Raw genomic sequence first — 26,126 nt, forward strand, 5'->3', positions numbered from 1 at the left:
GTATGTGATGAGGATTTCTACAAGAAAATAGAGGTAATGAGATTCTTGAGTAGTCAGGTAGCAAAGTTGAACATTAAGTTGGAATTAAGGGGGAATAAACTAGAGCAGGAGGGGTAGTTAATGTGTTTGGAAAGAATTTCAGAGGATAAGGGGCCCTACATTAGTGAGACCTAGGAAGAATGATTACATTACTGAAAGAGCCATTTGCGAGAATGGAATTAATGACAGGGGCACTGAGATGTGAAACGTAAAAGATTAGTAAATATTTTAATATGGTGCATGCAGATTTACGAATGTGGCACCTGATCCTGGAGGCAAGGGGCATTGATTGGGGTTGTTTTTAAGTGTGGGGGTGGTGGAGAATGGAGACAATAAGTTGGGTAGAGGGGAAGACAAATGCAGAGGTTTTCAATAGGGTGGGCCAAGAGAGGAAGTTAGCTACTGTGAGGGGAAATCCGAAAAAGGGAGCGAAAGTGGATGAAGGAAATATTGAGGGGCAGTGGGCATGTTGAAGGCCAGCAAAGAAGGGAGAACGTTAGGAATGAGGAAGGGAGAAAGTTGGCTTTGTAGACAGCATGAAGGCAGGCAGAAGTTACAAAGAAGGAAATAATGTTGGGCAAAGAAATAGGTTATCTGATTCAAAGACATAAATAATTTCTATGGATTGGTCATAACCTACCTTTAAGTAGGTGGAATATCTTGAATGAAAAACTCAAATAAATGAGATACTTGCTCCAATTTTAGTGAGAATATGATGGTTGAAGATGGAACCATTTCAAGTTGACACAGGTATCATTGCTTGTTCAGTAGTCCCATCAATATGTAATATCAGGATAACTCTTTATATTCCTTTCACACATTACATGGTGTACATTTTGTTGTAAGAATTACTGGCACCTGCAAATCAAGTTGCTCCACACTATTGGCTGTTCATCAATTGTCTCCTTCAGCTGATGGTGCAGTTAGTCATTGAAACACTGGTGTGGTGCAGGACTTCAGGAGAGTGGTGTAATGTTATCTTCCACCACACCAAATACTTACTGGATCCTCATTGACATGTCACTGTATAACTATGGTATGGTGCATTGACTTCAGTTTATCACAATGTACCACATTTCTTTCAGTTTTCATGTCGCTTCTTTTAACTTGGAATCAGTTTTATGCAAAGTATGCCGGTAAGGTGACAGTAGATTCACCAGTTCAGTGGCGATTTTATTATGGCAAGCAAAAGATTATAGTTTTTGAATAACTACACAACTCTTGGAATGCATACTTAGTGGAAATAACATTGGGATATATTTTCTGTCATTGCATATTTCTATTATGGTTCAAAATGTTATTTATTTTCAACATTAAAAGTTACTAGCATGAATCAACCCTGAGGAATTTAACATTAAGATTGGCGCTAAATTAATTTGATATTCAAGTTTGGAAAAAAATGGAATCTAATGCCATTACATACCAATTTTTGCTTTATGGCCCAAGACCACTGTAGTTCCCAATGAACCATTCTTGGCTGGTCGTGAGGTTTCCATAATAGCCAACACCTTGACACTTTACACAATTCCCGTAGCACCCTAAGGTCAATTGTACCTCTGGTGGTACTGGTTACCTCAGGTTGTTAAGGAAATCATATTACCCACCAGGTTAACCCAGTCAACCATTTGAATTAAGAAATCACAACTTTTTAGACATTATTTATTTTCCTTAATAACCTTTGTTAAGGGCAGCCATTTCCCTTTTCTTTAATTTACACACAAAATCTTGATTTTAATGTTTTCTCAATGAAGGGGATGCAGACAATTGGAAAGTTTTGATTACCATTCCCATTTTGTACATATAGGATGGACTTGAGGTGGGCACCCCAGGAATTTAAAAGCATCCAGCATATTACTTTTATGCCCGGTTGCATAGTAAATACCTACCGTAATGAAGTATGTACCAAACACTTCCAGCAACTGAATCAGTTATGACTATGATGGATTTATATGCATGAATTTCTATTTCCTGGGCTTGCAAATTGACCTTGTCTACCAAGGAACCAAGTCCAATTTCTTGATTCAGTTTTGACAGCAGTTTTTGTAGGTCACGATTCCTCAATTCTTGTAAAGCATATTTAATCTGGTTTACAGCTCAGCAGCCGTTTGGATGCATTTTTTGAAGCAAGATAGTTCGTCTCCGCTAAGTTTACGGTTCATCTCTCTACTTACCTTCCTCCGAGGTGCAAATGGCCATCATAGGTAGCCTTCATCAAGGCTCCATCTGTCTCAATAACCTGCTAATGCACAGAATTGCACCAAATCTTTTTATGATTTTGCTGTTAGCTGACGCAATGATGTATGAATTACCATGCAAACTGCCAGCAATGGCTATTAGCAAGGCATGAGTTGGGATAAATAATGAAGCAAGAGATTAATAAAACCCCAAGACGATTTTCATTCATTACAAAATTTGGCTAATGATTTATGGAAGAAATAGTTTAATACTAGGAAAGGTGAGAGTGCTAGCAAAATTGAGATGAAATGATTTCCACTTTGGTTGAAATCATTTCATGATATTTCCGGAGAGCTTCTCACATCACATGACAAATGCTGATCATGAATTATTCTTCTTGTGAGAGGAATATTCAAGATTTGTTCTGATTCAGACACCTCTTTCACAGATCAATACTTCACACCTGTTCATTTAAATTAGCACCCCCATGGTTGATTGTGAATAAATATTATTTCTTTGTTAAAAGGTATTTTTGGTCCTGCATTGGAACATGCATTTTCTTTCAATATTTGTGGGACAAACCAAGTGTGTGCCACCTCTTCTTATTCATTTGTTTCCCAAGTCTAATAATAAGTAGTGTTGAATATTAAAGGTCGATTGAAATGCAAGGCATACGTGGAAGACAGTGAGGCATGAACAGATGGGCCACATGAATTCCTTGGAGTGAAATAGAGGCCCGAGAGGTCATATTATCTCATTTAAACCTACTTGTTATGATATAATCCATACGATTTCCTCAAGCCACATGGTATTAGGAGAAGGAAATTCAAAAAGAGTTGGCATTGGTCGTTATCACCAAGTTAAGGCTGACTAAAGTCGTGTTCATTTATGCATTTACAATGTTTGTAGTGTCTTACCAAACTCAAAGCTGATTTTACATTTTACCAGACCCTAAATGTGTATTATTAATTACTTCGCTGGGATCTCTTTGTTGGAAAAAATTGTGTTACGCACTTTAAAATTTTAATTTAGCATTGAACTACATTGCCAAACCTGAACCACTTGTCAGACATCGAATGGCATTTTGATTAAACTAGTCCATAAACTGCAGAAAATTTCATGACTTAGTGCAGTACCGCTAGGAAACGGCACTTGAAAGTAGTATTTCTATGCATATTAATCGCAGATAAAATATACTTTCAGATAATTATTAGACGACAGTACATTTGAGGGGCAACGAATATAATTATAACTGAATGATTCGAGTTAATTTCAAAGTCATACTAATTCCACAAATTAGTACAAATATTCTTTTGGGAGCGATAAGTTCAAATTTTCTATATTTTTAAATGTAGTAACTGTATTTCTTATTTCTATTACAGAAGGCTAATGATACTAAAATAATACCAGATGACCCAGGGAAAGACAAAAATTTTGAGGAACCAACAATTGATTCCTTGAGGAATCAGAAAAATGATGTATGTTAATTCTATTATTAATTATTGCTTGTAAATAAGACCAGCAGGGGCGTTTCACAACCTTACCTAGATTGATAGAATACCAATTTGTTACTTCGCTATACCCTAGTGATATAAATATTTTTATTATTAACCATTTCTATCGTGTACCAGATAAAGCTCAATCGATTTCTTGTTATAGGAATTCGACAAGTACCAATGGGAGGTGGACAGAAATTTGCGACTGAAGAATGTTCAAGAATGAAGGATATACGAGAAAATAATGCTGTATCAATCACAACCCTTTCTGATACCATAGAAATCATGCAATAATATTTGATCACAATAAAATATTTATTACGTACTTACAGTAACGTTGCCATGTTCGAATTCAATTTTTAAGCAACAAATAGTATTGTTGGCCACATTCATTTTGAAATTACAGCAAACATTAACTTATTTAAGCACACCAATATGAGAATTACAGTAAATTCCATACATTCCCCAAACGATCTCATGATAAACAAACAACATTTCAAAATAGAACTTAGTTCAAAAATTTCGATTCGAAATATTCGAAAACAATCAGTTCTCCAACAGGACACTAATACTTGATTGGTGGCTGCTGAATGGGAAGTAAATTGAACCTCCTCTTGATGGCGACGCGATGTTTTGAATACTTATCTTCTGGCGAAAATCTAGCTGGATGTGCCGATAACGTAGGTTTCCCATCGTTATCAAGCTTCCTGAATGTGTACACTCGATCTCCATTTTCGTCAAGCATGTACATGAGGTACATTATTTCGGTAGATGTGGGTATTTACTTAAGAAGAGGCTACCTCACGTCGAACTTCCAAGTTCACCTAGAAAAAAGTAATTCGGTATTATCAAAATGTGAAGGCGTAATTGAGTCGCATTAGAATTCACTACGCATTAAAATGAATTTGTTTAATTCAAATGTATAACTTACTCGTGTAATTATGGTACTTTTCACTAATTGAACAGTACACAACCACCTGAACCCACGCGAGGTATGAAGCTTACGGATGGCGAGCGTGATTTCTCAATTTAGTTCATCGTCTTACCGGTAGGCTTCCGAGATCTAGCAGTTCATTCCCCGAGGCAAGGGGACTTGCGCAAGCGTAGCGACTACTTTCCGTGAAAAAGTCGGCTGACCCGAGTGCGTGTTGAATATGTGCAGATGTTACATTTAGTGGAAATAGAAGGGTAATTGGAAGCTTTTTCATGGATACTCTGTAAGGAGTGGGAGGGAGTGCCTGCTATACAGTGCGAGCGATGGAAACCCAGCCGATGCAGGTAAGATTCTCCCGTAGGTGAGAACATCTCACGGGCCGAATTTTCTTATTTACCTTTGACAGCGCTGGCCGCCTTGTTTTTACTGCAGTTGGCTCAGGTAGAATCTAATCTCCACAGCATGTGATCGTGGCAGTGCTGCAGTTTGATATCGTGCGAGTGAAATCATTAATTTTCGGTACAAGGTCGCGTAACAAAAATATAAAATTCATTTGCTTTGCAAAGATCTAAATAATATATGGAAGATGTATATTAGAATAAGATTGTTGTGCGAGTGGGTCATATATATTGTTACCATTACTCTTTCTTCTGCCCGAGGCTCATTCTCAAGGATATTCGAGACGCTGGAAGTCGACAGCTTTTGTGCCCTTTATCTGTATCTGATTTCGAATATAACCTACCTACCAAGTTTAGACCAGTTCTGTTGGCGTCCAGTGGGAGTCTTTCTCTGGTCAAGAATCTCAGTGAAGTCCTTTTTTCCACCTGAAATTCGTAATCTGATCATCCGTCCCGTCATCTGTCAATTTTTTTCTACGTTACAGGGCAGTCCTCCAACCGAAACTCTTGCGTTAGGCCCACGAAAACGTGCGGGGTAGTTTGAGGCAATGCTCACGAAAAAATCAATGTTCTCACAGACCCTCCCGATTGCCCACGGATCCGAAATAATTTCGGAAGAATTCAAGAAGGGTCCTCCCGACAGTGGGGGAGGGTCCCACGGCGTTGAATTCTCCAGGCGACGGCCGAGGAAACGGTGCGTGTACTACTTCGGGCCATGCCCACTTTTTTCATTGGTGAGGTGGGCGTACACGAAAAAAAAGATCCGAAAATCCTTTCATGGGGGAGCGAAGGAAACCCGGTGTGGGGGCGTGTGGCACGTAGCCACCCGCGCATATACATGTGCATGAAAACCTGCGTCACGCCGTCAAGGAATATTCTGCGGTTACAGCGTATCGACCGCCGAATCGCCATGCGGGGAGTGAAGAAGTCTAATTACATAAAATATGTGTGTGCACCGATCTTCTTCCCATTCGCCTTTACAATTGCATTATTTGTTCCCTCTGGAGGCGGTAGGTAACTTGCCGCCGTCCCTATATCCACTCTTACCTACGTCACGCCATCAATAATTAAAGTGACACGGCCACCGAATCGCGATGCAAGGAGCTGCTCGAAGAAGTGCTAATTGAAGTGTTTGAGGCGTTCTGTGATCGTTTACGTCCGAGCAAACTCGCGGAGCAAACGCCTCGATCTCAGGCAAGCCCGTTTCTTATAACTCTGAATTAATCATATGTTATTGGTCATGCTCTCTCATAGCGATCAGTGGAAAAATATTATCGGATCAACGTCAATTTTGCAGTAACATTGGGCAGTCTTGAAACATTGGAATTTCTTTTCATCGCACTGCTCTAATGGCAATACTATGACTTTAATTCACACACCCACGCACACATTATTTAAAACAGTGACGTGGTCCAAAACTTAATATTAACTTCATTAGATATCAATGCACGCTATAATTTTCTAAGTGTAGGTCACCAACATAATATGACGAGTATTTGAGCTTAAATAACTAATTTCCGATCTTCCACGAGCCTTAGGCGATAGTTGAAGTGTTTGCAAATAAAAATCAACGCAAAGTTAAAAGATTCAACAATTGAAGCAACATAATTTTTAGACATACGTTATAATAATTAAATACACGCAAAGCGTACTACTCTGTGTGATGATGACAATTATAGCAATCAGAAAAAACGAATGTATAAAATGAATAGGATCTTAAAAAGGCTGAATTCTTTTATTGCCAGTACCAGTGTATGTCTTGTAAGCATGGTGTTTCGAAGCACCCGTTTTTCTCAGTCTCGCACTGCGGGAAGACCGGTGGTGTACTGATTATTTTCATACTTTGCTCCCTCCGCTAGATGGGGTGGGCGGGCGGCCGTGCCTATTCCGGCGAGATGAGTGTGGTGGTGTGGGGCGCGCTGAGGTGAACACCGTCGTCCCTGTCGCCTTCTTGCGCTGCCCATCGGCCGCATCACGCTTTCTGCCTTATTCTATCGGTGAAGCCGGCGCCTGGGGCGCGCTGCCCTGCCCCTTGCCCTGCCCACTTGGTTTACGGAGAGGCCTATTGAGTCTCTCATGAATACGAATTCTGTTTTTCCCTTCGTCATTCATCCACATCTAAGCGATACCCTGAAAGCCACTGGAAAAGTGTGTGGGCAGGGGGTGTATCCACACCGGGCATGCATCGTACGCGAAGATTTGTGATCACCTGCCTGAGTAATTGGGAGACTGGTTGTTATAAAAGTTATGTTTAGCCAGGAAGAAGACGAGAATCAACTAAATAAAGAAAAAACAGTCACCCATGGAAAAAATAAGGTATTGGCTCAGTGCTCGTAAACTCGCCAAATAAAGAAATGAGTCTTTATTAAGTTAACACTACCTACATTACGCTGTTTATTCATATATATATATATATATATATATATATATATATATATATATATATACATACATATATATATATATACATACATATATATATATATATACATACATATATATACATATATATATGTATATATACAAAAACATATATATATATTTATATATGTATATATATGTCACATTGTTTTGTTTGTCGTAACTTCAGTCTACAAATCTCGCTGCCATACGCTGCTCGCGATCAAATTCTTTGCTCCAAGTGAAGCGCAGTAAGCGAAAAGTAAGTGTTCTTTCACTTTCTATCCCGTTGCTCCAATACCCACTTGAAAAAACTTAATTTTTAGTTCGTTTCGCCGCATATTGTAATGAAAGATATACGCGGAATATGTAGACAAGCTAACAAAAAATTATGATTTATTAGAAAAGTACTGGGAAAATTTGAAGAAACGGTTAGAGAGAAATGTTATCTTTCGCTGGTTAGGCCTCATTTAGAATATGCTGCTAGTATACAGTATGTTATTCCCTGTATGGGATTCTCATGAAGTTGGATTGATAGCCGAATTAGGTCGCATGCAGCGTAGAGGAGCTAGATTTGTGAAACTACTCATAGATTTGTCAAACGTTGCTATGATGAATTGAGTAGCGTATCAAGATTATTAAAGGAACGATAATGGGACCCACTAACGGAGCGAAGGTTAAATTACAGATTAAATCTCTTGCATAGCCTCTTGCTCATAGCTCCTCTCAGAGCTGGCCTCTTCAGTAATTATGTTGAGTATGTATCAATGGCTCGATACGGTAGGAAAGATCATGAAAATATGAATAGCGAGCTCAAGTTAGGAACCGGCAGATTTAAGGGAACATTTTTATTGCGAACGATAAGGAATCAGTATTATTGCAAATGGCAACGCTCGGAGAAAAAGGTATTTTTTTTAAAGTCCTAAGCACCCCAGTATGTCGTCATTATTTTATCTAACCTTTATTTAATTGTTATTTTTGTTACCAGAAGCTCGTCTCGCATGCGTTGATAGGTATTGCACCCTTAGATACCGTATGTGCATATGGTTAACATCTCCACGTGTTGAAATATTTTGCATTAAAGTATATTTTGGTATCTAACACGTACGGAAAACTTAATTTTTGATTTGCCATGCCTGGTGTTGAATCACCCGCTGCCATATATCCAAGTGGTGACTTACAGGGTAACATGTAGGAACAGATGTAATTTTCCGTACATGATATATCCAAGAGAGATCGTGGGTAAGAGCGACGTATTGTTATTTTATAGATTTTAAATTCGGTATTCGGGTTTGCTCAACGGCGTGAGGAGAATTAATTTCACACTATGTGTAGGCATTCAAATTAAGCCGTAAGACACGTCCAGTTTCCGTCATTTTGCGGATGACCAGTGCACGCCGGAGTTTAAATTCTCCAAGAGAAAGACGCCTTAATTCATCTCAAATTTACGGACGGTGAAGAGCAAACCCCTCTTCTCTCCTCCCTTGTTCGACTCCGACGCGATCTCTCTAATGCGGACGTCATTGCCGAGTGAGGAGAGTGGGGGAGGAGGGGTGACTGCCATTAATTGCCGGGAATCGTGCCCCCCGTCCTCCGAATCTTCTTCCGGTCTCCCTAAAAATAGAGAAATATTTCCAAACATCTTGGAGGAAAGACGCATTCGCTATTTCCTTTGGCAGGATTTCGGCCCTTACCTCTCCAGCGTTTAATTTACTTTTAGCACCTTAAAGGGATTTTACGGCAAGGGGAATTCCCAGATGATTCTTTGTCGTGACGGTAATTCCTTGTGCCTGCGATATAGGGAATAATTCATATTCTGGAAAAAGGAGCGACGGTGAGGATGTTAGACAGACACCGTCGCGAGAGAATCAGACGCGCGACAACATTTCAAATCGTCCGTCATTGTGCCTGCCACCTGCCTCATCCAGTGTCGATACATTTCGTATTCGTATTATTTCAACAGAATTTCTATCCGGAATTCTGTTCCTTTCTCAATTTCCGCTTGACGCGAATTCAAAGGTCGACTTTTGTTGTTTCTGCCTACTATTCGTAATTCACAGCGCAAGATGATAGTATACCTTTGAGGTCATTGTGAACGTTTTCCTTGAGTCGATGGATTACTCATCAGATTAAGCAATTATTTTGTTTATACAGATACTAAGGAGTGGTTGCCGCTCTGCGAGTGTCTAGTTTTGAAAGAGATAGATAGATGACACTTCATTTTTTTAAACACGAAAACCATTCACTCCGTTCCCTCTTCCGGGTGGGCCAAGTCAAGAAATCCTGATTTTTTTTATTTCAGGCGGCGTAGTCCCTTTAACTAATTATTTTCTCCATTCTGCCCTCTCCTTGCATACTTATTTCATCCCAGACGCACTCATGCATGTACTGCATACGTACATTCGTTCACTTTGCTTCCCTCACTCCTCTCGTTTTGAGAGTCTCTTCGCCTACTTTCCCGAACTTCTCCCCGTTCCCCCGGTGAATCCGTGATCTTCTCGTCGCACCCCTTCCTCCCTCAAATGCTTCAATGTCTCGTATGTGTTTGACGTTCCGACTTTATCAATCAAGTGCACTAGTTCGATGAGTTAATGGCTATGATTTGGAATGCGCTTCACGGCTCCAATAGCATAGATTCAAAGATCGTCGGTTTAATTTTAGAACTGTGGGCGTGTCCGTGCAATTCTCCTGTTTCTCGGAGCAAATGGCGAGTAGATTCTTGAAAGTGAGATTTTCCGTGGTGAGAGGTGCTGTTGCCTACGTCTAGATACTTACTCTTCCTTCTCTGTACTCAATGAACAACACCCAAGAGCGACGTCCCGTGAATGTCAATGGCCACCCTTCCGCCGCAAAATAATTGATTCCTTGATAAACCCGGTTAAACGATACGTTAGTTCGAGAAAAGTGATCGTTTTCATTATTATATATTATTAAACATGTATTTAATAAATTATATAAAAAAACTATAAACACAGTAATCAGCCCGAAGGTTGGTTTGGTAGGTGATGGTAGAGTTCACCCAGTACTAAGCCCGACGGCGTGTGAAATTCACACATCAGGGTAGGGGGGCCAGTTCCTTTCCTGTGCCGGTTATGGTTTCCCAGGAAGAGCTAGTACCCGAAAAATGACATAGCTTGGATGGAGTTGGAGATCAGAGAGATGCCCGGGAATCGAACCCGCTCCACCCCGTATTCCAACGCTCTACCCCTGGACTACCGCTAACTCCCGCTAGAACAAATTACAACCAACCAGTTGGATATCACAAAACGACATTGGGACGTCGTTTTCACTCCGAAGTTCTTTAATTTAAATACTTCGTTGGCAAGTTTATTTTTTCTGTTTGCGGTGTTGCCCCGGAGATCTTCTGGTAAAAATTGTGTCTCTTAATTATTCATTGAATTCTTGTCACAATAAAGATAAATATAAAGATGAAATAAAACATTATTTTGACATATTCCATGCGAAATAATAAAGCTTGACTATTTTGGTTGGATAAAATTACATATGGAAACATTGCTAGGGCCTGCATTGAATTTAGATACGCCTCTTAAAAATTGATAATTGAGTTGATGCCAATAAAATAGAAAAAATAGATGAAGCATCTTTATTATTTTTCTTGATGCAAAATTAAGGAATGTTTTTAAAAGTGAATCGTAATGAAACGAATATAAGTACTTATACGATTCACGTAGTGACGGTTGAACCTCGTTAGAGCGGAGATAATATAGAATTTGGTCAAATTGCATGTATTGTAATTTCTAAAACTCATCAATGACATATCTCACCATCTGATATAAATCACTCTTTGTTTATGGACTTAGAAATGGTCACCTTTCCGCGGAAAACCGAAAGGCTTCAAAGTTCCAATTTGCCCCTCGCAAGAAACATGCTCGTTTGAATGTGCAATGGGTGTTATTTTTTTCCATCATTTCATTTCAAACTCTCTGCTTTAAACTACCGATAGCGCGAGTCAATATTTTGGCGCACTCTGTTTACCGAATAGAAAACCACCGATTAAAAAAATAATTGGGTGTTACTTGACACTTTTTTTACTGAATACAAACCCCTAGATTAAATTCAAGGAAAATATTGAATAACAAAAACCCAATTCATTATATTCCCCCGCCTTTGTAAATTTAATTGACGAAATTATATTTAATGCAATGATTTCAGGCGTCGTGTGTGTTTGTATGAAAAACTGAATAGTTGCTAAGAAGTAGAAATGTTTTCATGGATCAATTGCTTCATATGGATGTTTTTTCAAGTGGTCTAAGTGAAGTGATTTGATATTTGCCAATAACGGTATTCAGCAAATACAAGTGAATCACGCCGCTGGCTAACTTCCGGTTCCGCCTGCTAATGGCGGAGAGTGTCGGCGGCGTTTCTATGACATTTAGGATGCTCAGTGCGAATAGAATATGAAGGTGAGAAGAAAATGAAAGGACAAAAATATCACTCCATTTTAATCAGTTAGCTGCGTATGATATATATTTTCCTGCCAGTTGACTGGTGTGTGGGCACATTTTCTTCCTTCATTTTGGGAAAATATATTCATACTCCGTTTTAAACGTTTCGGTACACCTGCGCGTGTGAATAACAAATAAGGCGTCACTGCACATTTGCTGAGATTTTAGAAATATGCAAATATTTGCGTGAAATTTGTTTTGAAATGCATTAAATGTGCTTTGGTTTTTTTAATATTTTGACTAATGCGCATTCTTGAAGATTTAGCGTTTTCGTATTCTGGTACCGTTCTTACTCCAAAGGAGACTCCATTTTGGTAAGTTGAATGAAATCTTGGGTGGAAGAAACTTACTGTCATCTCCAAGAATTGTCGCCCATGCACCATGATATCCTCAACCCTGTTCTCATTCTTACTCGTGCACATTAACGGATTGCGTTCTGTGGATTGAAAGCACCTTAGTGAAAACCTTTGCTCTTTGCTTGAGGCTTAAATGAAGGTAGGAAGGTGCGAAACCTCTGCCCTCGAAGCGTTGCGAGCTCTCCACAGAATTGTATCGAAGCACGCGAGTGTGCGACTGGAGACGAATAATGCAATGGAATGTGATATCCCTTCAGCATTCCCTTCATGCGTACTCGGAGCGCTGCCTCCGTACTATATTACCCAGTGGTGCTCAGCCTCGCAGTTTAATCCTCGAGAGAATAGAGTGCGTCTAAAGCAGTCTGTGGAATCTTTTGGGTGTGTTGTGTCCTTGTACGCACTTTGGCAGTCCTCCTCGCGGACGGAGACAATTACATCCACCCCGGCTCCTCGTCAATAATTTTATCACATCTCTATAATGACTTAGGTTCACCTTTCTTGGAAGACGTTTACCGGTCGTATTCCATTCATTTAGGAGAATATTTCAGTTGAAGCGCTTAAGATATTTTTGTATGCGTCATTATTGACGTTTATTAGTCTTGAATAAACGAGTCTTTTATCTTTGATTGTCTCTTTTGCTTTATTTGGCATGCTCTTCCCATGCCTCTTTTTCATCCATTGGAAATTATTGTTTTCATTTTATTCAAGAAATTTCGTTTGAACGTCCATGCTTGAGGCAGATCGTTTTATGGGTCAGCGTATTTCTCGAAAGCATGCTAGATGGGGAAAATGGAAGGAGTGGTGCCTGGGTACAGTCTTAAGCAGACTGGTCTGTGAAAGGCTAGTGCGTGTGGGGAGGGGGCACCGTAAGGGGAGTGCGTGTGTGTCTATGAGCGCGCCATTTCGGTGGTTTTGCGAGAATTGACGTTTGTTGTAGCTCCATGGCTGCTGGCAGATTCTCCACAGAACGTCACCGTCGGTTAGTCCCAAATAGCTGGTCAATTTTCCGATTTTGACCTAATCGTGCAGTTTCCTAGAATATTTTATTGAATATATACCGTGTACGTAGCGTAAGAAAGGGCACTAGATACGGCTGTAAATATGCCTCGAAAATGGACCACTCCTCCTGCAAACTGCATACAAGTAAATGAATTAAAGATGGCCACGATGGCACCTGAGAACGGCATCGAAAATTTTCACTCAATCTTGGTCATATTTGTTTCAATTTACAGAATTACTCGGTTAAAAAACAAAGTGTGTTAAACTAAATGTAACCTGTGATTTGATGTATTTGAACGCAAAGCCCCACCGTTCTGATTTCTAAAATTAAAATTTGATGAAGTGATCATCAAAATCATTTTCATCTCCGCTTGCCTCAGTGGAGATTTTTGCACTGGTGGTGTTGTTGGCTTCGGTCCTGATTTGTTTGATGCACCCCCTTGCGCCTCCACCCCCTTAAACCTGACCCTCAACGTTAAATTGTAGGCTATTTAATGAACACCATTTTTGACAGCTTTTAGAAAAAGTGGTAGGCATTTGGCTGTTTTTCCTTAAAGTGTATGTTTTTGGAAAATCTACAATTATAACAATTTCCAACCAACTAACAGCCAGCTTTCTGTGGTTTATGGTTAATTTCTAAAACGAGACCTGGATGAGCATGTTAATTCGACCTTCCGCTTCCCTGTCTATCTCTGTCCACACGGGAGACCGCTGTGGACACGCTGGGCATGGACGTGGGCCTCATAAAAATTATTATCATAAAAATATTTGAAAGACTTAAATTATTTCCAAGGAAGGCACTGAAGTGATGAGCTTGGGAGGTATTTGTGCACAGTCGAGCAAGATATTGTTCCTACCTGTAGCCGTAGTTTTTATCTGATCCCATTTTGCCATATATTTTGCAAACCATTGCCTCTGCATTAAGTGCTTTGCCCGTGGTGAGTCCCCTCGTCTCCATTTAGATGACATTTTCCGAATAGGTATTCCAGCACACCTCGTTCCTTGATATTGACCGCCTGGTCCTTATTTTTTTATTTCACGAATACTTCTTGCATATTGAAGCGCTAATTGCGTCTTGGTCGCTCTATGCACGCAACGCATTCCCTAGCGCGCATTCAGAAAAGTTTCAAAAATTATTCTTGGTGACCTTTCCTCCTGCTGCCATGCTAGCTCGGATGACTTCAGCACGTCCAGCATGGGGAAGTTGTGTGTATTGCACCGAAATGATTCATCAAGACGAAATTTATTCGGTAACAAGTATGTGCTGATTTGCCCAACATTAGGTAGATTGGGGACGCTGTCCCCACTCTACCTAATGTTGGGAGCCCCCCGACTCCATGGCTGTCCTCGCTTCGCTTGCACAATTGCCACGCATGCCGAGGAAGAATGAATAAAAGTTTTATCTATTTATTTGTCGACATTGTTGACTCTCAATCCCTGAGATTCATCGATGGTGGCTGCGAACGCCAAGGCTTTTTAAAACTGTCGTCGATGTAGTATAACTCAAGACCTCCTACATGCACAATTAACGCCAGGATGCAATGTCATTCATTAAAGAGGTATAAATTGGCGGGCATGAACATCAGTCGGATAAATGAATTATTTCTAATTGACATCTCCATTGAGTCCTTTGGGTCATTTCCCCGAGTCATCTTCAACAACAGCACGCGTTGCTAAGGGGACGCTTTTCAAATAGCCCTGAATTTTGGTACATTTTTAAAATTTTGGAAAGCTTTCGAAATTTTCTATCATATAAAAATGTTGTTAAAAAATCATCTAATTTACTTTCTTTTGGCATTCCTCTCGAATTCGTCCGGCGATTATTTTAATTTTTCAGAAATAATCATATCGCTTGCAAGCGATAAAAATGAAATCCACGTGTTTTTCTTATGGAAATCGTAGGATCTGATGCTGAAGTTAAGGCCTTAGGCGTGTAAAAAGAGGCCCATTGTCTGCGGCGCGGCAACTATTTAATAACGTCACCACTCCACTTGAATGCTCTTCAACTTCTGGTTCTTGATAAAACAGCGTTGCGGAAAAAAAATTGCCGTCTTCGGCGCATTTTTTTTATGCAGAATAGGATATGTTGTGATAAGCGTACCCACTCAATGGAACTTTGTCTGTGCTGATTACTTTTGGGTTCTCAGGATACGCGGAATTCCTGCAGGAAGCGCATTCACACTATTTGCACAAAGTGCCAGACTTCAAGTCCTCCGTCAGCTTAAACTCACTCTGTACACCGATGTTTGACCGAGTTTGCTAAGTGCCTGACGTAAATCAGAGGGTCTATCTCTTGGTTACGGCTGCTATGGTCGTTTCCATGCGCGGCGTGTGTCAGAATCGTTATTACTGTATAGGGCAGAGTTTAATGTTGAGTACCCAATTTAAGAAATGATGGAGCAATATTTAAGGAATTTACATGAAAATACGGATTGGGAAGGTTAAACAATTCAAACAAATACGAATGGAAATGGGTACTTTATTAACCGAGAGAATCTTGATAAACATAACAGTTTAAGGTTTAATTTTGTGCAATTCCTTCGTGATGAGGGTAAAAAAGAAAATTTACACTACCACAATAAAGATTTAATATTTCACCTGATGATGATGCGTAGCATCGAAACCATGGTCGTGAAATATATTAAATCTTTATTGTGGAAGAGTAAAGTTTCTCTTTTACCCTTATCGAGAGAATCTTATTCACAGTTGAAATAAACATGGCTAAAATTAAGCGGGAGATGTTCAAAGCAGTTCACGTGTTAGTCGTATTTATTTCTGTACCCTATTTTAGGGTCAAATTTACCATCCTAAGTACTACCCTGCCTTATGTTTTATTCACTGTAGGCACTGTCTATTCTAGGCCACTGAATAAAAAGTTCAAAATTTGAGTTTTGGCCATTTTTCTCAATTTGGAAGAGTATACCATCCTGCAGATAAGATTCCTTTTTAATTGTTTCGTAGTTAGTTAGCATTCAAATTTTTATATTCGCATGCATTATAATACTGTCATAAAAGTATTCGCGAGTTCAAATGGAGCTACGAGAAAATATCAAACACGGATTCCGAATTTTTCCCATACTTATCCTCTTCCGCTGGGTAAAGTAAGGTTCCTAGTCGTTTGCATGGACCCGTCTTCGTGGGATTGTCGCAACAGTTCTCTCATCCTTCGGTGTATGTAACCCACACTACATGAGTGATCCAATCGGAACTACATGTTGTATTCTGTAAAAGAACCGGGTTTGCCTCCTCTTAACACCAAATCGAAGGAGTGAATCTGGTGGTGAATCACGTGGAGCGAAAAACAAGCGGACAGATTTCAAGACAGATTTCGGTTTGTTTTCAGCAACACGCAATGTTACTACTAAATGCGCCATTTTGCGCTGTTTTCCAATTCCAAGTGCTGGAAGCGTAGAAATCATCATAAGAATAATCGCCTCGGCGGGAATGTATTATGTATGTAGGTCACAATAACATCATTGCTTTGAGAGAGAACACAGATTGCTACTCAAGGAGCACTGAGATAGCAGAGGGCTTTATGAACGCGAGGTGAGAAAATGCGGAAAGGCAAGAGAAATTTGGTGTCTTCCGCATGAATGAAATTTTAATTCTTGCAATAAATTTATTTCATCAAGTTATTTAAAATGTAGAGGTAAGTGTACAGGTATATTCCTGTATATTTCTTGGTTTGGTGGTTTGGTGCTTCATTTCATGTCCTTTTAAGTTTTTTTACCCCTATACGCATACATTTTCACGTGATACCACTGTGTTTGTATGCATGCCTCGTGTGTGTGCTTGTCAAGAGTCTTATTTTCCTATCTAAACACTACGGGGAATAACTTTCTAGCGTAGTGTTGTATTTGGAGAGTGTACGCCTTTAGTAATGGCCGTAATAAAAATATATGTAACTTCCCTACATCCATGCAACTGGGTAAGGTCGTTTGCCAGACCTCGGCAAAGGGAGCCACCATTTCACTGCTTTGGAAAAACCTAAGAAGTAATAAAATCTACAAAAATGAATACGTGCCGACACAAACTGAATGTATAATGAAACGTCAATGATACTAAGTTAAAATTAAAAAAGTATGACACTTTTAGCTATAAAAGTGCGCCTAAATGTAAATGTACTGGGCACGGCACCAAGCATATCTTAAAACAACTAATTACCGAAAAACTACAGGCGAGTAAAATGATGTGTGGTGAGATAAAAGCTTAAAATTGTTTGATATGAAATACTATCTAAACTGATAAATTCAGGTAAAGTCTAAAAAAAAGCACATTACCTATAAAGAGAAACAATAGTCCCATAAAAAACAATAAATACGAAAATAGTCCCAAAAAAACGCCTAAGATATTAAATTAAAAGAAAGACATGGAACTTTGAAGAAAAAACCGAATGAATTGTAAGGTGAACTCAGTCGCAAAACTACGTCATAACCATGACGTAGTTTTGCGACTTCACGCAAAATTTTTCCTCACTCCCAGCCGCGGGATCAACGGTACCACGATCGAGTGACTTCGCTGTGTGTGTCATCATGCCGCCTGAATTCGTCTTTGGCCACGATTTCTCTGTATCAAGTTCAATAAATGATGAAATAGTCGGCAATTTTTAAATTGGAGAAATGAGAAACGAACCTGGCGGTGACTGTAATCGGAATGAGGCAAACAGGAATGCTAACCCAACGGATGATATAATCAGCTTTAAAGGCGAGGTTGCCCACGGCAAGGTGGTTTCCAGGACTATCGGGGAAATGGCGTCGGAATCCGCACTAAGCGACGTTGTTGATCGAGAGGGATCCCTCCCGCCTCCGTTTGCGTGCGACCCAGGGAACGCGTTAGGCCATCAGGAACCTCTCGGCATACGAAGATATACTGAGGTCCTTATCCCAGTTTTTCCCGATCTTTATGGTTCACGTGTGCGAAGTTGAGCGCTTTGAGACGAATAGGAACGAGTTAATCGCTTCCACAGCAGCATTCATTACTCCTGCCTTCCGGAGATCGGTCGACCGAAACTGTCTCTTTTTTTCCCGGCACAATTCTTCTCTTCGTCAAGTGATTATTCCACTGCGTTTTGACGGGCATTCCTTCCTTTTTCTCTCTTCATTCGGAGTTGTGACCCACTTTCTCTCCCATTAGCTAACGGGTCCATTAATTTGCACACTGTTCCACCTGATTCTCATGAATGGTCGTTATGTGGAACATCCATTTAGACGCACCGAAAACGAATGATAATCGATTGATTTCGAGTGGTGTCGTAAGCGGTATGTTTACTTTGTTATTTATCGTGAAGGGTTGTTTTGCGGAAAGAGAGAGAGTATGTATCTCCGCAATATCTCCCTCGCATATGAGGTGATCGATGTTCAAGATGGCCGCGACAATTTACAGTCGGCTCAATTTCAATTGACGTCCTTTACGGGAGACGCGAGTTATTCACAAATTTGAATTCGTATCGCTCTAATGAGCAGTTTTTTTCTCTCCAAGGCCGCGCCGCCGCGGTCGTTAATCGTCTTCCATAATCATTCTTGTGGGTTTTTTAGGGACATCGTCTTCCGTGTTTCTACGAATGCTACCTGGGCCGTTCAGTATGTCCTATGAAAAAAATAGACAAACAAATTAATGTGCCCGTTTATTAATTTTTCGAAATTATCTCATTTTAGCTCGATAGACATTTTCCCAGAGTTTCTTTAGCATTTTAAGCCGTCGAAAAAGTATGATTTCGGAAGGTCCTCAAAATAGGCATCTTTGTTGGCGACGACCTCCTCGTTTGACGTGAATTGTTTTCCGCCGAACAGTTGTTTTCAATCGTGGAAATTAAAAAAGTCACTCGGGGCCTAATCTGGTGAATAAGGTGAATTTTGAAATAATTGAATTTTAATTTCGCCATTTTCGCCATTGAAACTGCGCATGAATGCATCCGTGCAGTCTTGACGTAAGAGAATATTTTTCTTCGCCAAATGAGGACGTATTTTTTTGATTTCTTCGCTCAACCGGTGTGAAACGATAAATGAATAATGCTATTCATTTATCGTTTGTCTTTTTTGCAAATAATCAATGAAGATGATTCCGCGTGCATCCCAAAAAACCATGGCCATCACTTTATCGGCCGATTTCGCCGTCTTCGCCTTCTTCGATTCACCTTTAGAAACCCGCTGATTCGACTATTTCTTTTTTTTCGAGTGTGGTAGATCCATGTTTCGTCCAGAGTTATCTGTTGACGCAGAAACTCGTCAGGATTACAACGGAGAAAGTAAAAAACTAGCCTCTTAATCGGCCATACGATTGCGTTTGTTCTCCATTGAGAGCCAACGAGGCATCAGTCTTGCCGAGATTCATTTCGCACCCATTTTTTCTTGAAAAATTGAAAAAACTCTACCTTGTGATATGCCTGTGGCTTTAAATATTTCGCGAACTTTGATTCGTCGATCACTGAAAAATCATATCGTGGGTTATATCAATCATTTCCGAGGAAGTCACATCCACTGAACGATGTTCATCATTTGCGGATGTGCGGCGGCGTTTAAACTCATTTAGCCAATCATAAACAGTCGCAAACACAAGCAGATGTGCCATGAACTTCATCTAATTCAACTTTGATCTCTTTCGATCATGTTACGTCATTTAGATTGAAGTCTTTCATGATCACAGAAAACTCATTTTTTCTCCTTTTTAAATTAACAAAGATTGTTGTTTCAATGGGCTATGGAAATGAAACCACGTGATGGATATAGCTGAAACTAACTGCAGTGTAGTGAGAAGAGGTTTACGAGAAGGCATCTCAAGCTATAAATTATCGCTAAAAAATAATACCTAATCGAGAAAATTAATTTTTATTTGTTATTCTTAAGACGTATCTATATGGCCACGATCCTGAGATATACATTTCTCTCAGTGTTTGTTGACCCATCAAAGGTCGTCTGTGGCACTCAGCAGATTGCGTCGATAACTTGCGTTCCACCTCTTGGATTACGTCATTTTCGTTTTCAAATCTTTGACCCTGTGATGGCTTTTTAAGTTCTTGTTTTTTGAGTTTGAGAAAACATCGCTTGGGGTGAGATCGGGAGGGTAGGGCGGATGTGGCAAAATTTCAAAGCCACATCGCTTTGATTGCCGGACCGCGCCGTGGTCGCCATTGCACGTCGCTTCGTGTTGGCTTCTGAAAAGGAGTTAGCAGTCATTGAACCCTGACACCTTTGACATTTGAAGTTCTTCTTGAATAATTTTGCACACTTTGCCGTAGGTAAGATCATACTCATTCATGGTCATGGGATGGTTGTTCCTCGGTCGAATATTAGGATAAAGTCCTCCGCTTTCCTCACTGTGGCAGCATTGTCCGTGAATGATGGTCTTCCAATTCTTGGATCGTCTGTGAGGGACATGTGGTCAGTATGAAAATTCACTTCCCACATTACAACTATGTCATATAACGGGCTATCATTTTCACAAACAGCCATCATTTCATCGTGGGTCTGCCGGGTATTGTAGCCTTTCAAATAAAGGAACTTGATCACACCGCAGACCTCTATCTTCTCCATACTGGGAGTTACTACGGCTCCCTGAAACTAAACAAGTCAGTACTAATAGCTGTAATGAACAAAATTATGTACACAAGGATCAATTATATGTGGAATGAATTTTATCCAGATACTCGGTTATTTCTTAGTATTTATAATTAATTAACAACGATCCGCCCACGTATAAGCAAACCTTTTCCGATGGTGCGAGGGCTATCACTTGGATTTTCTGAGGAATTATCGAACGGCTTACATAAGGGTAGCCTTTATTTCATGGGAATATTTCACAGAACTTGATTGGAATTAATTGGCCTTCGCGAATATGACCGATGTAAGTTATGCATTTTTTAACCTCATCTCCATGGATATTATGGACAGTATGTGGCAGTGTTAACTGATCCGAATGAAACAAATGGATTTGGTAGTCTGAGAGAGTTTCGTAGCAGACATCGGTGAACATTTGGATGTTGCAAAAGAAATTTAATTCAAATACGTGTGATGGCTTGAGCATTAGGCAGACAAGCGTTAGAAATGCTTGCTAAGTCTTCGAGTGATAGCTGGTGAGCAAGATCAGCAGATGCACCTTTAGTATATAGTTTATGTATCGGTTTTTTAAATAAAAGCTACATAAATTTTTACGTACAATTATAGGAACACAGTGCTTATTTCTCAAAAAGCCACAACACTGATTGTCTCTTTCCCGGCACCCACGCGAATAAAAATATATTGACGACAAAACAGTAAATTAAAAAAAATAGTAACATAAATTGTAAGTACATGTACCAATCTCTGCGTGTTATCTCGTGAGCATTCAAGAGATCGTGCGGCAGAGGATGTTACGCCATGGGAGGAAATCAGCGATTTGATAGTGAAATGTGGTCGCAAGTTGGCAACATATGATTTTTGGGTCACGTGTTGTGCCTCTATGTGTCGGTCTTAAGGCTGGAATTGCAAATTGTGCCAAGGTCAGATAATTCTTGATATCATCTTTTCGAACGCTCCCATCGTAATTATTCCTCGTGGTTCTGCAGAACAATCTATTTCTGAGTGATTTTGAACCATTCCCTTGGTGCCAGCCTTCAAAACCGCTCAATTTTCATTCTTTAGTTCAAGCATGGAGGTGCGTCGCATCGATCGGCTCTCCCCTTCCCGAAATCTCAACAATCGCGTGTGGGATACCCCTGTTTGCCCTCAATCATTGCCCCTGTTTGGGCTCAATGGTTGCTCGCCTCTCTGTATTCTCGTCCAACTCACAATGGAAGACCACCCCTCCAAGTGGTGTTTTGTTTTCTGGAATTGACGTTGGGTGGACGTGATCATCTAGAGTTAATATTTTCGGACGGAAGACGCAATAGTTGGTGGTTCGGCGTAAAGGGTGCCTCGGCGTGGGAGCGGGGTCTCCAGGGGAACGCGAAGTCTTGAGAGAGAGGGGGGGGGGGCGTCTCAAGCACTAGAAGCACCTCTGTTTGCTGCCCTTACACCTCAATGTCGAGGATTGAGACTTTGGGTCAAATCGGATCAATCAAATTACGGGCCAACCATTAATCCCGTTAAGGAATGGAGGCAGGATGGGTCTCTTAATGCCCCCTTGAAAGGGTACTTTGACCTTTTCTGCTCCTGGAATCGGGACACAAAAGGTGAAATTCCGAAGTATGATGCCTGCCTTTCGATTTTTGACTTCTGTCATGCCGCTGGCTTGACCGAACGCGGGGTTTGGTTTTATTTATTTAACTTTTTTAATCTTTTAGAACTGAAATGTGAGTACAGTTTGTTGCTGATTTAATTCAAGGTTGCGGTTAGGTTGAAGTCTAATAATCGCAGGCAAGAAAATGAGCGAATGTTGAAAAAGACTGAAGTTTCGCGTCTCTGATTGTTCAAAGGAATCTCAAAAGACGGTGACGATAAGGAAATATCTTTATTGGGAACGAAGATATCGTTGTATAAATGGCCCTTCAGGGTAAAAGCGGCCATAGTCACTTTTCCATTATTCTTTTTGACTCTGGTGTGGATAAGCATTCCAGTTGCAGTGTTCTGTATGCATTGAAGGACGTATTTTAATTCATGCTCGAAGTCTTTTACTCGTTATGATTAAGGCATGTTCCGTCACTCGCCGCATTGTATATGTAGTATTTAATTATGAATGTGCAATGACATTAATTAAAATTTGTAAGTGTAATCGGTAAAGAGAAATTGCACATTTGTGGGCGTGTTAAAAATTCCCATATGGCATCACAAAAGGTTCATGTTACGGCAGCAATGGGCGTTGAATTGAAGACACCGCATGGATTCCCACACACTTCAAGATGGATTCCTTCTTTCTGAAGGAATCATCTTTTGGATGGCTCAATGGCTGATTCGGAAACGGAATATTTTTACCGCAAATTGATAATCTCACTGATTACAATAAATCCCTTCTTAAGGAAATGAACATACCGTTAAAGGGTTATAATTAGATGATGGGATAATATTATCTTTGGCTTTGGTTGGTGTACTCTTGTAGCATTCCAGGAGGCCCTCGCTTTTCCCGGGATTGCTACCCCCGCCCCCACTTGTAATTCACTCCTCACCCTCCTCGCTGCTTATTCGCGACTGCCTTCGGAGGCAGATTAAGTCGCAGCGGATTCCCCCATTGCCTGGGTTTCGTATCTTTTGCAGCTTTCCTGCCTTCTCCCTCGTTCCGTTAAAGTGAGCGCGCCCATGTTTGGCTTCCCGTTGCTCGGTTTGTTTAATGCCCGCGACGACAACCCCCCCCCCCAACTCCCCACGAGAAACTGGCGGGTGCGCGCGCATTCCACTCTTTTCCGCCCACCGATACCGCGACCGTCCGTCCCACCGCCCACGCCTCCCATGGCGCTCGTGGGTGATTTACCAAATATTGCGTGGCATGGAATCCAAAGTAATGATAAAGTATTCACAGCGTTTTTGTTTGCATGTATGCTCTGAAAAATAATGAATGCATTTTTCGCTAATGCTCACTGTTAACCGCGGTTTTAGATTTGTATAACGAATGAAAGAGTCCAATGACACTTCCCTGGGGAACAGCTGAAATGACTTCCACTGTATTAGAGCTATAGTACACTATATCACTACCAGGGGGAGGGGTCGGAGTCGTTGAAGTTCTTTGTCTGCACCTGACCCACCCTTTGGGGTAGAAACAAGAAATATGCTTTCAGTGTATTGTTAATTAGTGTTACACAATGCTGTGTACTTATTTGTTATATGTACTTGAGTCATCCTCATTCATTATGAAAACAATCTTGGCATTTCAAAATATCCATTTATCAATGTAATACATTACATGAATGTGAAAACGATATATTTGTTCATTTTGAATGCACATATACCCTTCGTACGCGACCATTCCAAAAGTGTATAATCCAGCCTAGGATATTTTTATCGTTGCCACGTACTGAGTAGTTTACTGAGGTACTTTATCCAAAGCCTTTTTTAAATATAGAGAAACCGCGTCCACTGGAACATTGCTCTCTCCCGAAATAAGGATATCATTGACAAAAAGTGATAGTTGTGTCTCGAATGATGTACCCATTCGGAAACCGTGCCTGGTTTTCATCAATAATTCCTGTCCGTCGCGGTGTCTCACTAACGAACTAACAATTATATGCTCCTAGTGTTATTCTCAACCTACCTAGACCCTCTAATCATTTTTAAACGCTACTCAATGTGTCGTAACGACGTTTTGTCAATCTGCTCCTCTACGCTGCACGCGTTCCAATTCGGTAATTAATCTAACTTCGTGAGGATCCCATATATTAGCAGAATATTCTAATGAGGCCTAACCAGCGAAAGATAACATTTCTCTTCAACCTTTTCATCACATTCACCAAGTACTCCTCTAATGAATCCTAATTTTCTGTTAGCCTGTCAACATATTCCCCGTATAGTTTCACCCAGGGGAGGTCGTGAGTGAGGGTAACGTCTACGTATTTAATCGAGTCTGCACATTTTATTTCGGTGTTCCAGATACAGTAAGCATTCGGGAGGAAATTGCTCTTTTTCCATAAATTCATCACTATGCACTATTTTTAAATTAATTTTAATTGTCAGGTGTCCCACCAAAGTTGTACAGCATTAAGGTAATCTGAGGATACCACGGTATACGAATGCATTGTCGGCAAATAAAAGTATCTTACTATCAACTGCGGAGTTGATATCGTTAACGTAGAGAATAAATAACTGAGGTCCGATCACACTTCCCTGGGAACACCAACGGTGGCTTTTCCTGCATTTGAGCTAATACCATGCTCTAAGTACACTTTTTACGATTCCATTTAAAAACTTTTGAATCCTGTGCAGGATGTATCTATACTTAAGGTTTCTAGCTTTGTGAGTGATTCACTATGATATACGTACTTTTTCGATAGCTTTTTTTAAAACCTCGGAAAATGGAGTCCTCTGGAACATTGCCCTCTCCTGAACTTAGGATATCGTGGACAAAAAGAGCAAGTTGTGTGTCAGGATCTACCCTTACGTAAACTGTGCTGGGTTTTCATCAATACCTCCTGTCTGTCGCGGTGTCTCACAATCGAACTAACAATTATGTTTCATGGCCTTTCACGATATGGATGTGAGGGAAATAGGTCTGTAATAATGGGTCCCTCCCTGTCCCCGTTTTGAAATATACTTAGGTGTTGCATTAGCTATTTTCCAGTCACTGGGAGCCTTTTGGTCGATTAAGTACTTCTTGACTATGATCTCTAAATACGGCGCTGTTTCCGACGCTAGTTCCTATATGCCCATACAGTACACATGTATGCGAGCTGAAATTTAATCGATACCCGGATGTATATTGATTAATGTTTTTCGCCGTTCTATGCCGAAATGTGAAGTCCCAATTTCGGAAATCGGATAGAAGAAAACATTCAGTTAGCTATCGCGGTGAGATTTGGGTGAAAACTCTAATTACCAAATTTCTAATCAGCTAAAATGCTGATTCCATTTCCCTCTGTGACATTGTCCTAGATCTGCCGCCATCCACCACCCTAATAATTTATCTCTCTCTTATACACTACCGTAACGTATCTCTCACCCTTTCCCTCCGGGGGAAGTCCCACTCTCTCCACCATCCTTCCTGCTCTCGTCAGCCTGATTGAACTCGACCAAGCCGAAGGGACAGCTTATTCGGGTGGTCCTCCCCTCGTCGGATCCCTCTAGCTCTTTCGTTTCTCAAAAAGGAACTCCCTCGTACGCAGCCACATGAACATTATTGTAATTAAATTGGTCTCCACACACACACACACACACACCACTCATCGCCCTCTTTTGTGATGGTAGGCAGTTCGTTCTTTCCCAGCGTGGGTGTTAACTTACCCTGAGCGTTGATATCATTTCGACTGA

The 26,126-nt window shown here is 40.5% G+C and overlaps 2 protein-coding genes across 3 annotated transcripts in view; one reads left to right on the forward strand and one right to left on the reverse strand.

Annotated features, from left to right (window-relative positions):
- Positions 1–4,010: 4,010 nt before the first annotated feature.
- Nop10 (Nop10 ribonucleoprotein) lies at positions 4,011–4,759 on the reverse strand. Its single transcript, XM_071598375.1, has 2 exons — positions 4,642–4,759; positions 4,011–4,534 (listed from the first exon to the last, which is right to left on the reverse strand). Exon 2 carries the CDS (start codon positions 4,468–4,470, stop codon positions 4,276–4,278), a length of 195 nt encoding a protein of 64 aa, XP_071454476.1. The 5' UTR covers positions 4,471–4,534; positions 4,642–4,759; the 3' UTR covers positions 4,011–4,275.
- A 44-nt stretch (positions 4,760–4,803) lies between these two features.
- The window catches only part of numb (NUMB endocytic adaptor protein), a 419,433-nt gene continuing 398,110 nt past the window's right edge, over positions 4,804–26,126 (forward strand). For both annotated transcript variants that reach the window (XM_071598371.1, XM_071598372.1), the window contains exon 1: positions 4,804–4,988. The gene's annotated coding sequence lies outside the window, so the exon portion shown is untranslated. The remainder of the gene's footprint in view (positions 4,989–26,126) is intronic.

The sequence above is a fragment of the Hetaerina americana genome, unplaced genomic scaffold (genome assembly GCF_022747635.1).
Source record: "Hetaerina americana unplaced genomic scaffold, ioHetAmer1.1.p SCAF_10, whole genome shotgun sequence".
NCBI classification, from domain to species: Eukaryota; Metazoa; Arthropoda; class Insecta; order Odonata; family Calopterygidae; genus Hetaerina; species Hetaerina americana.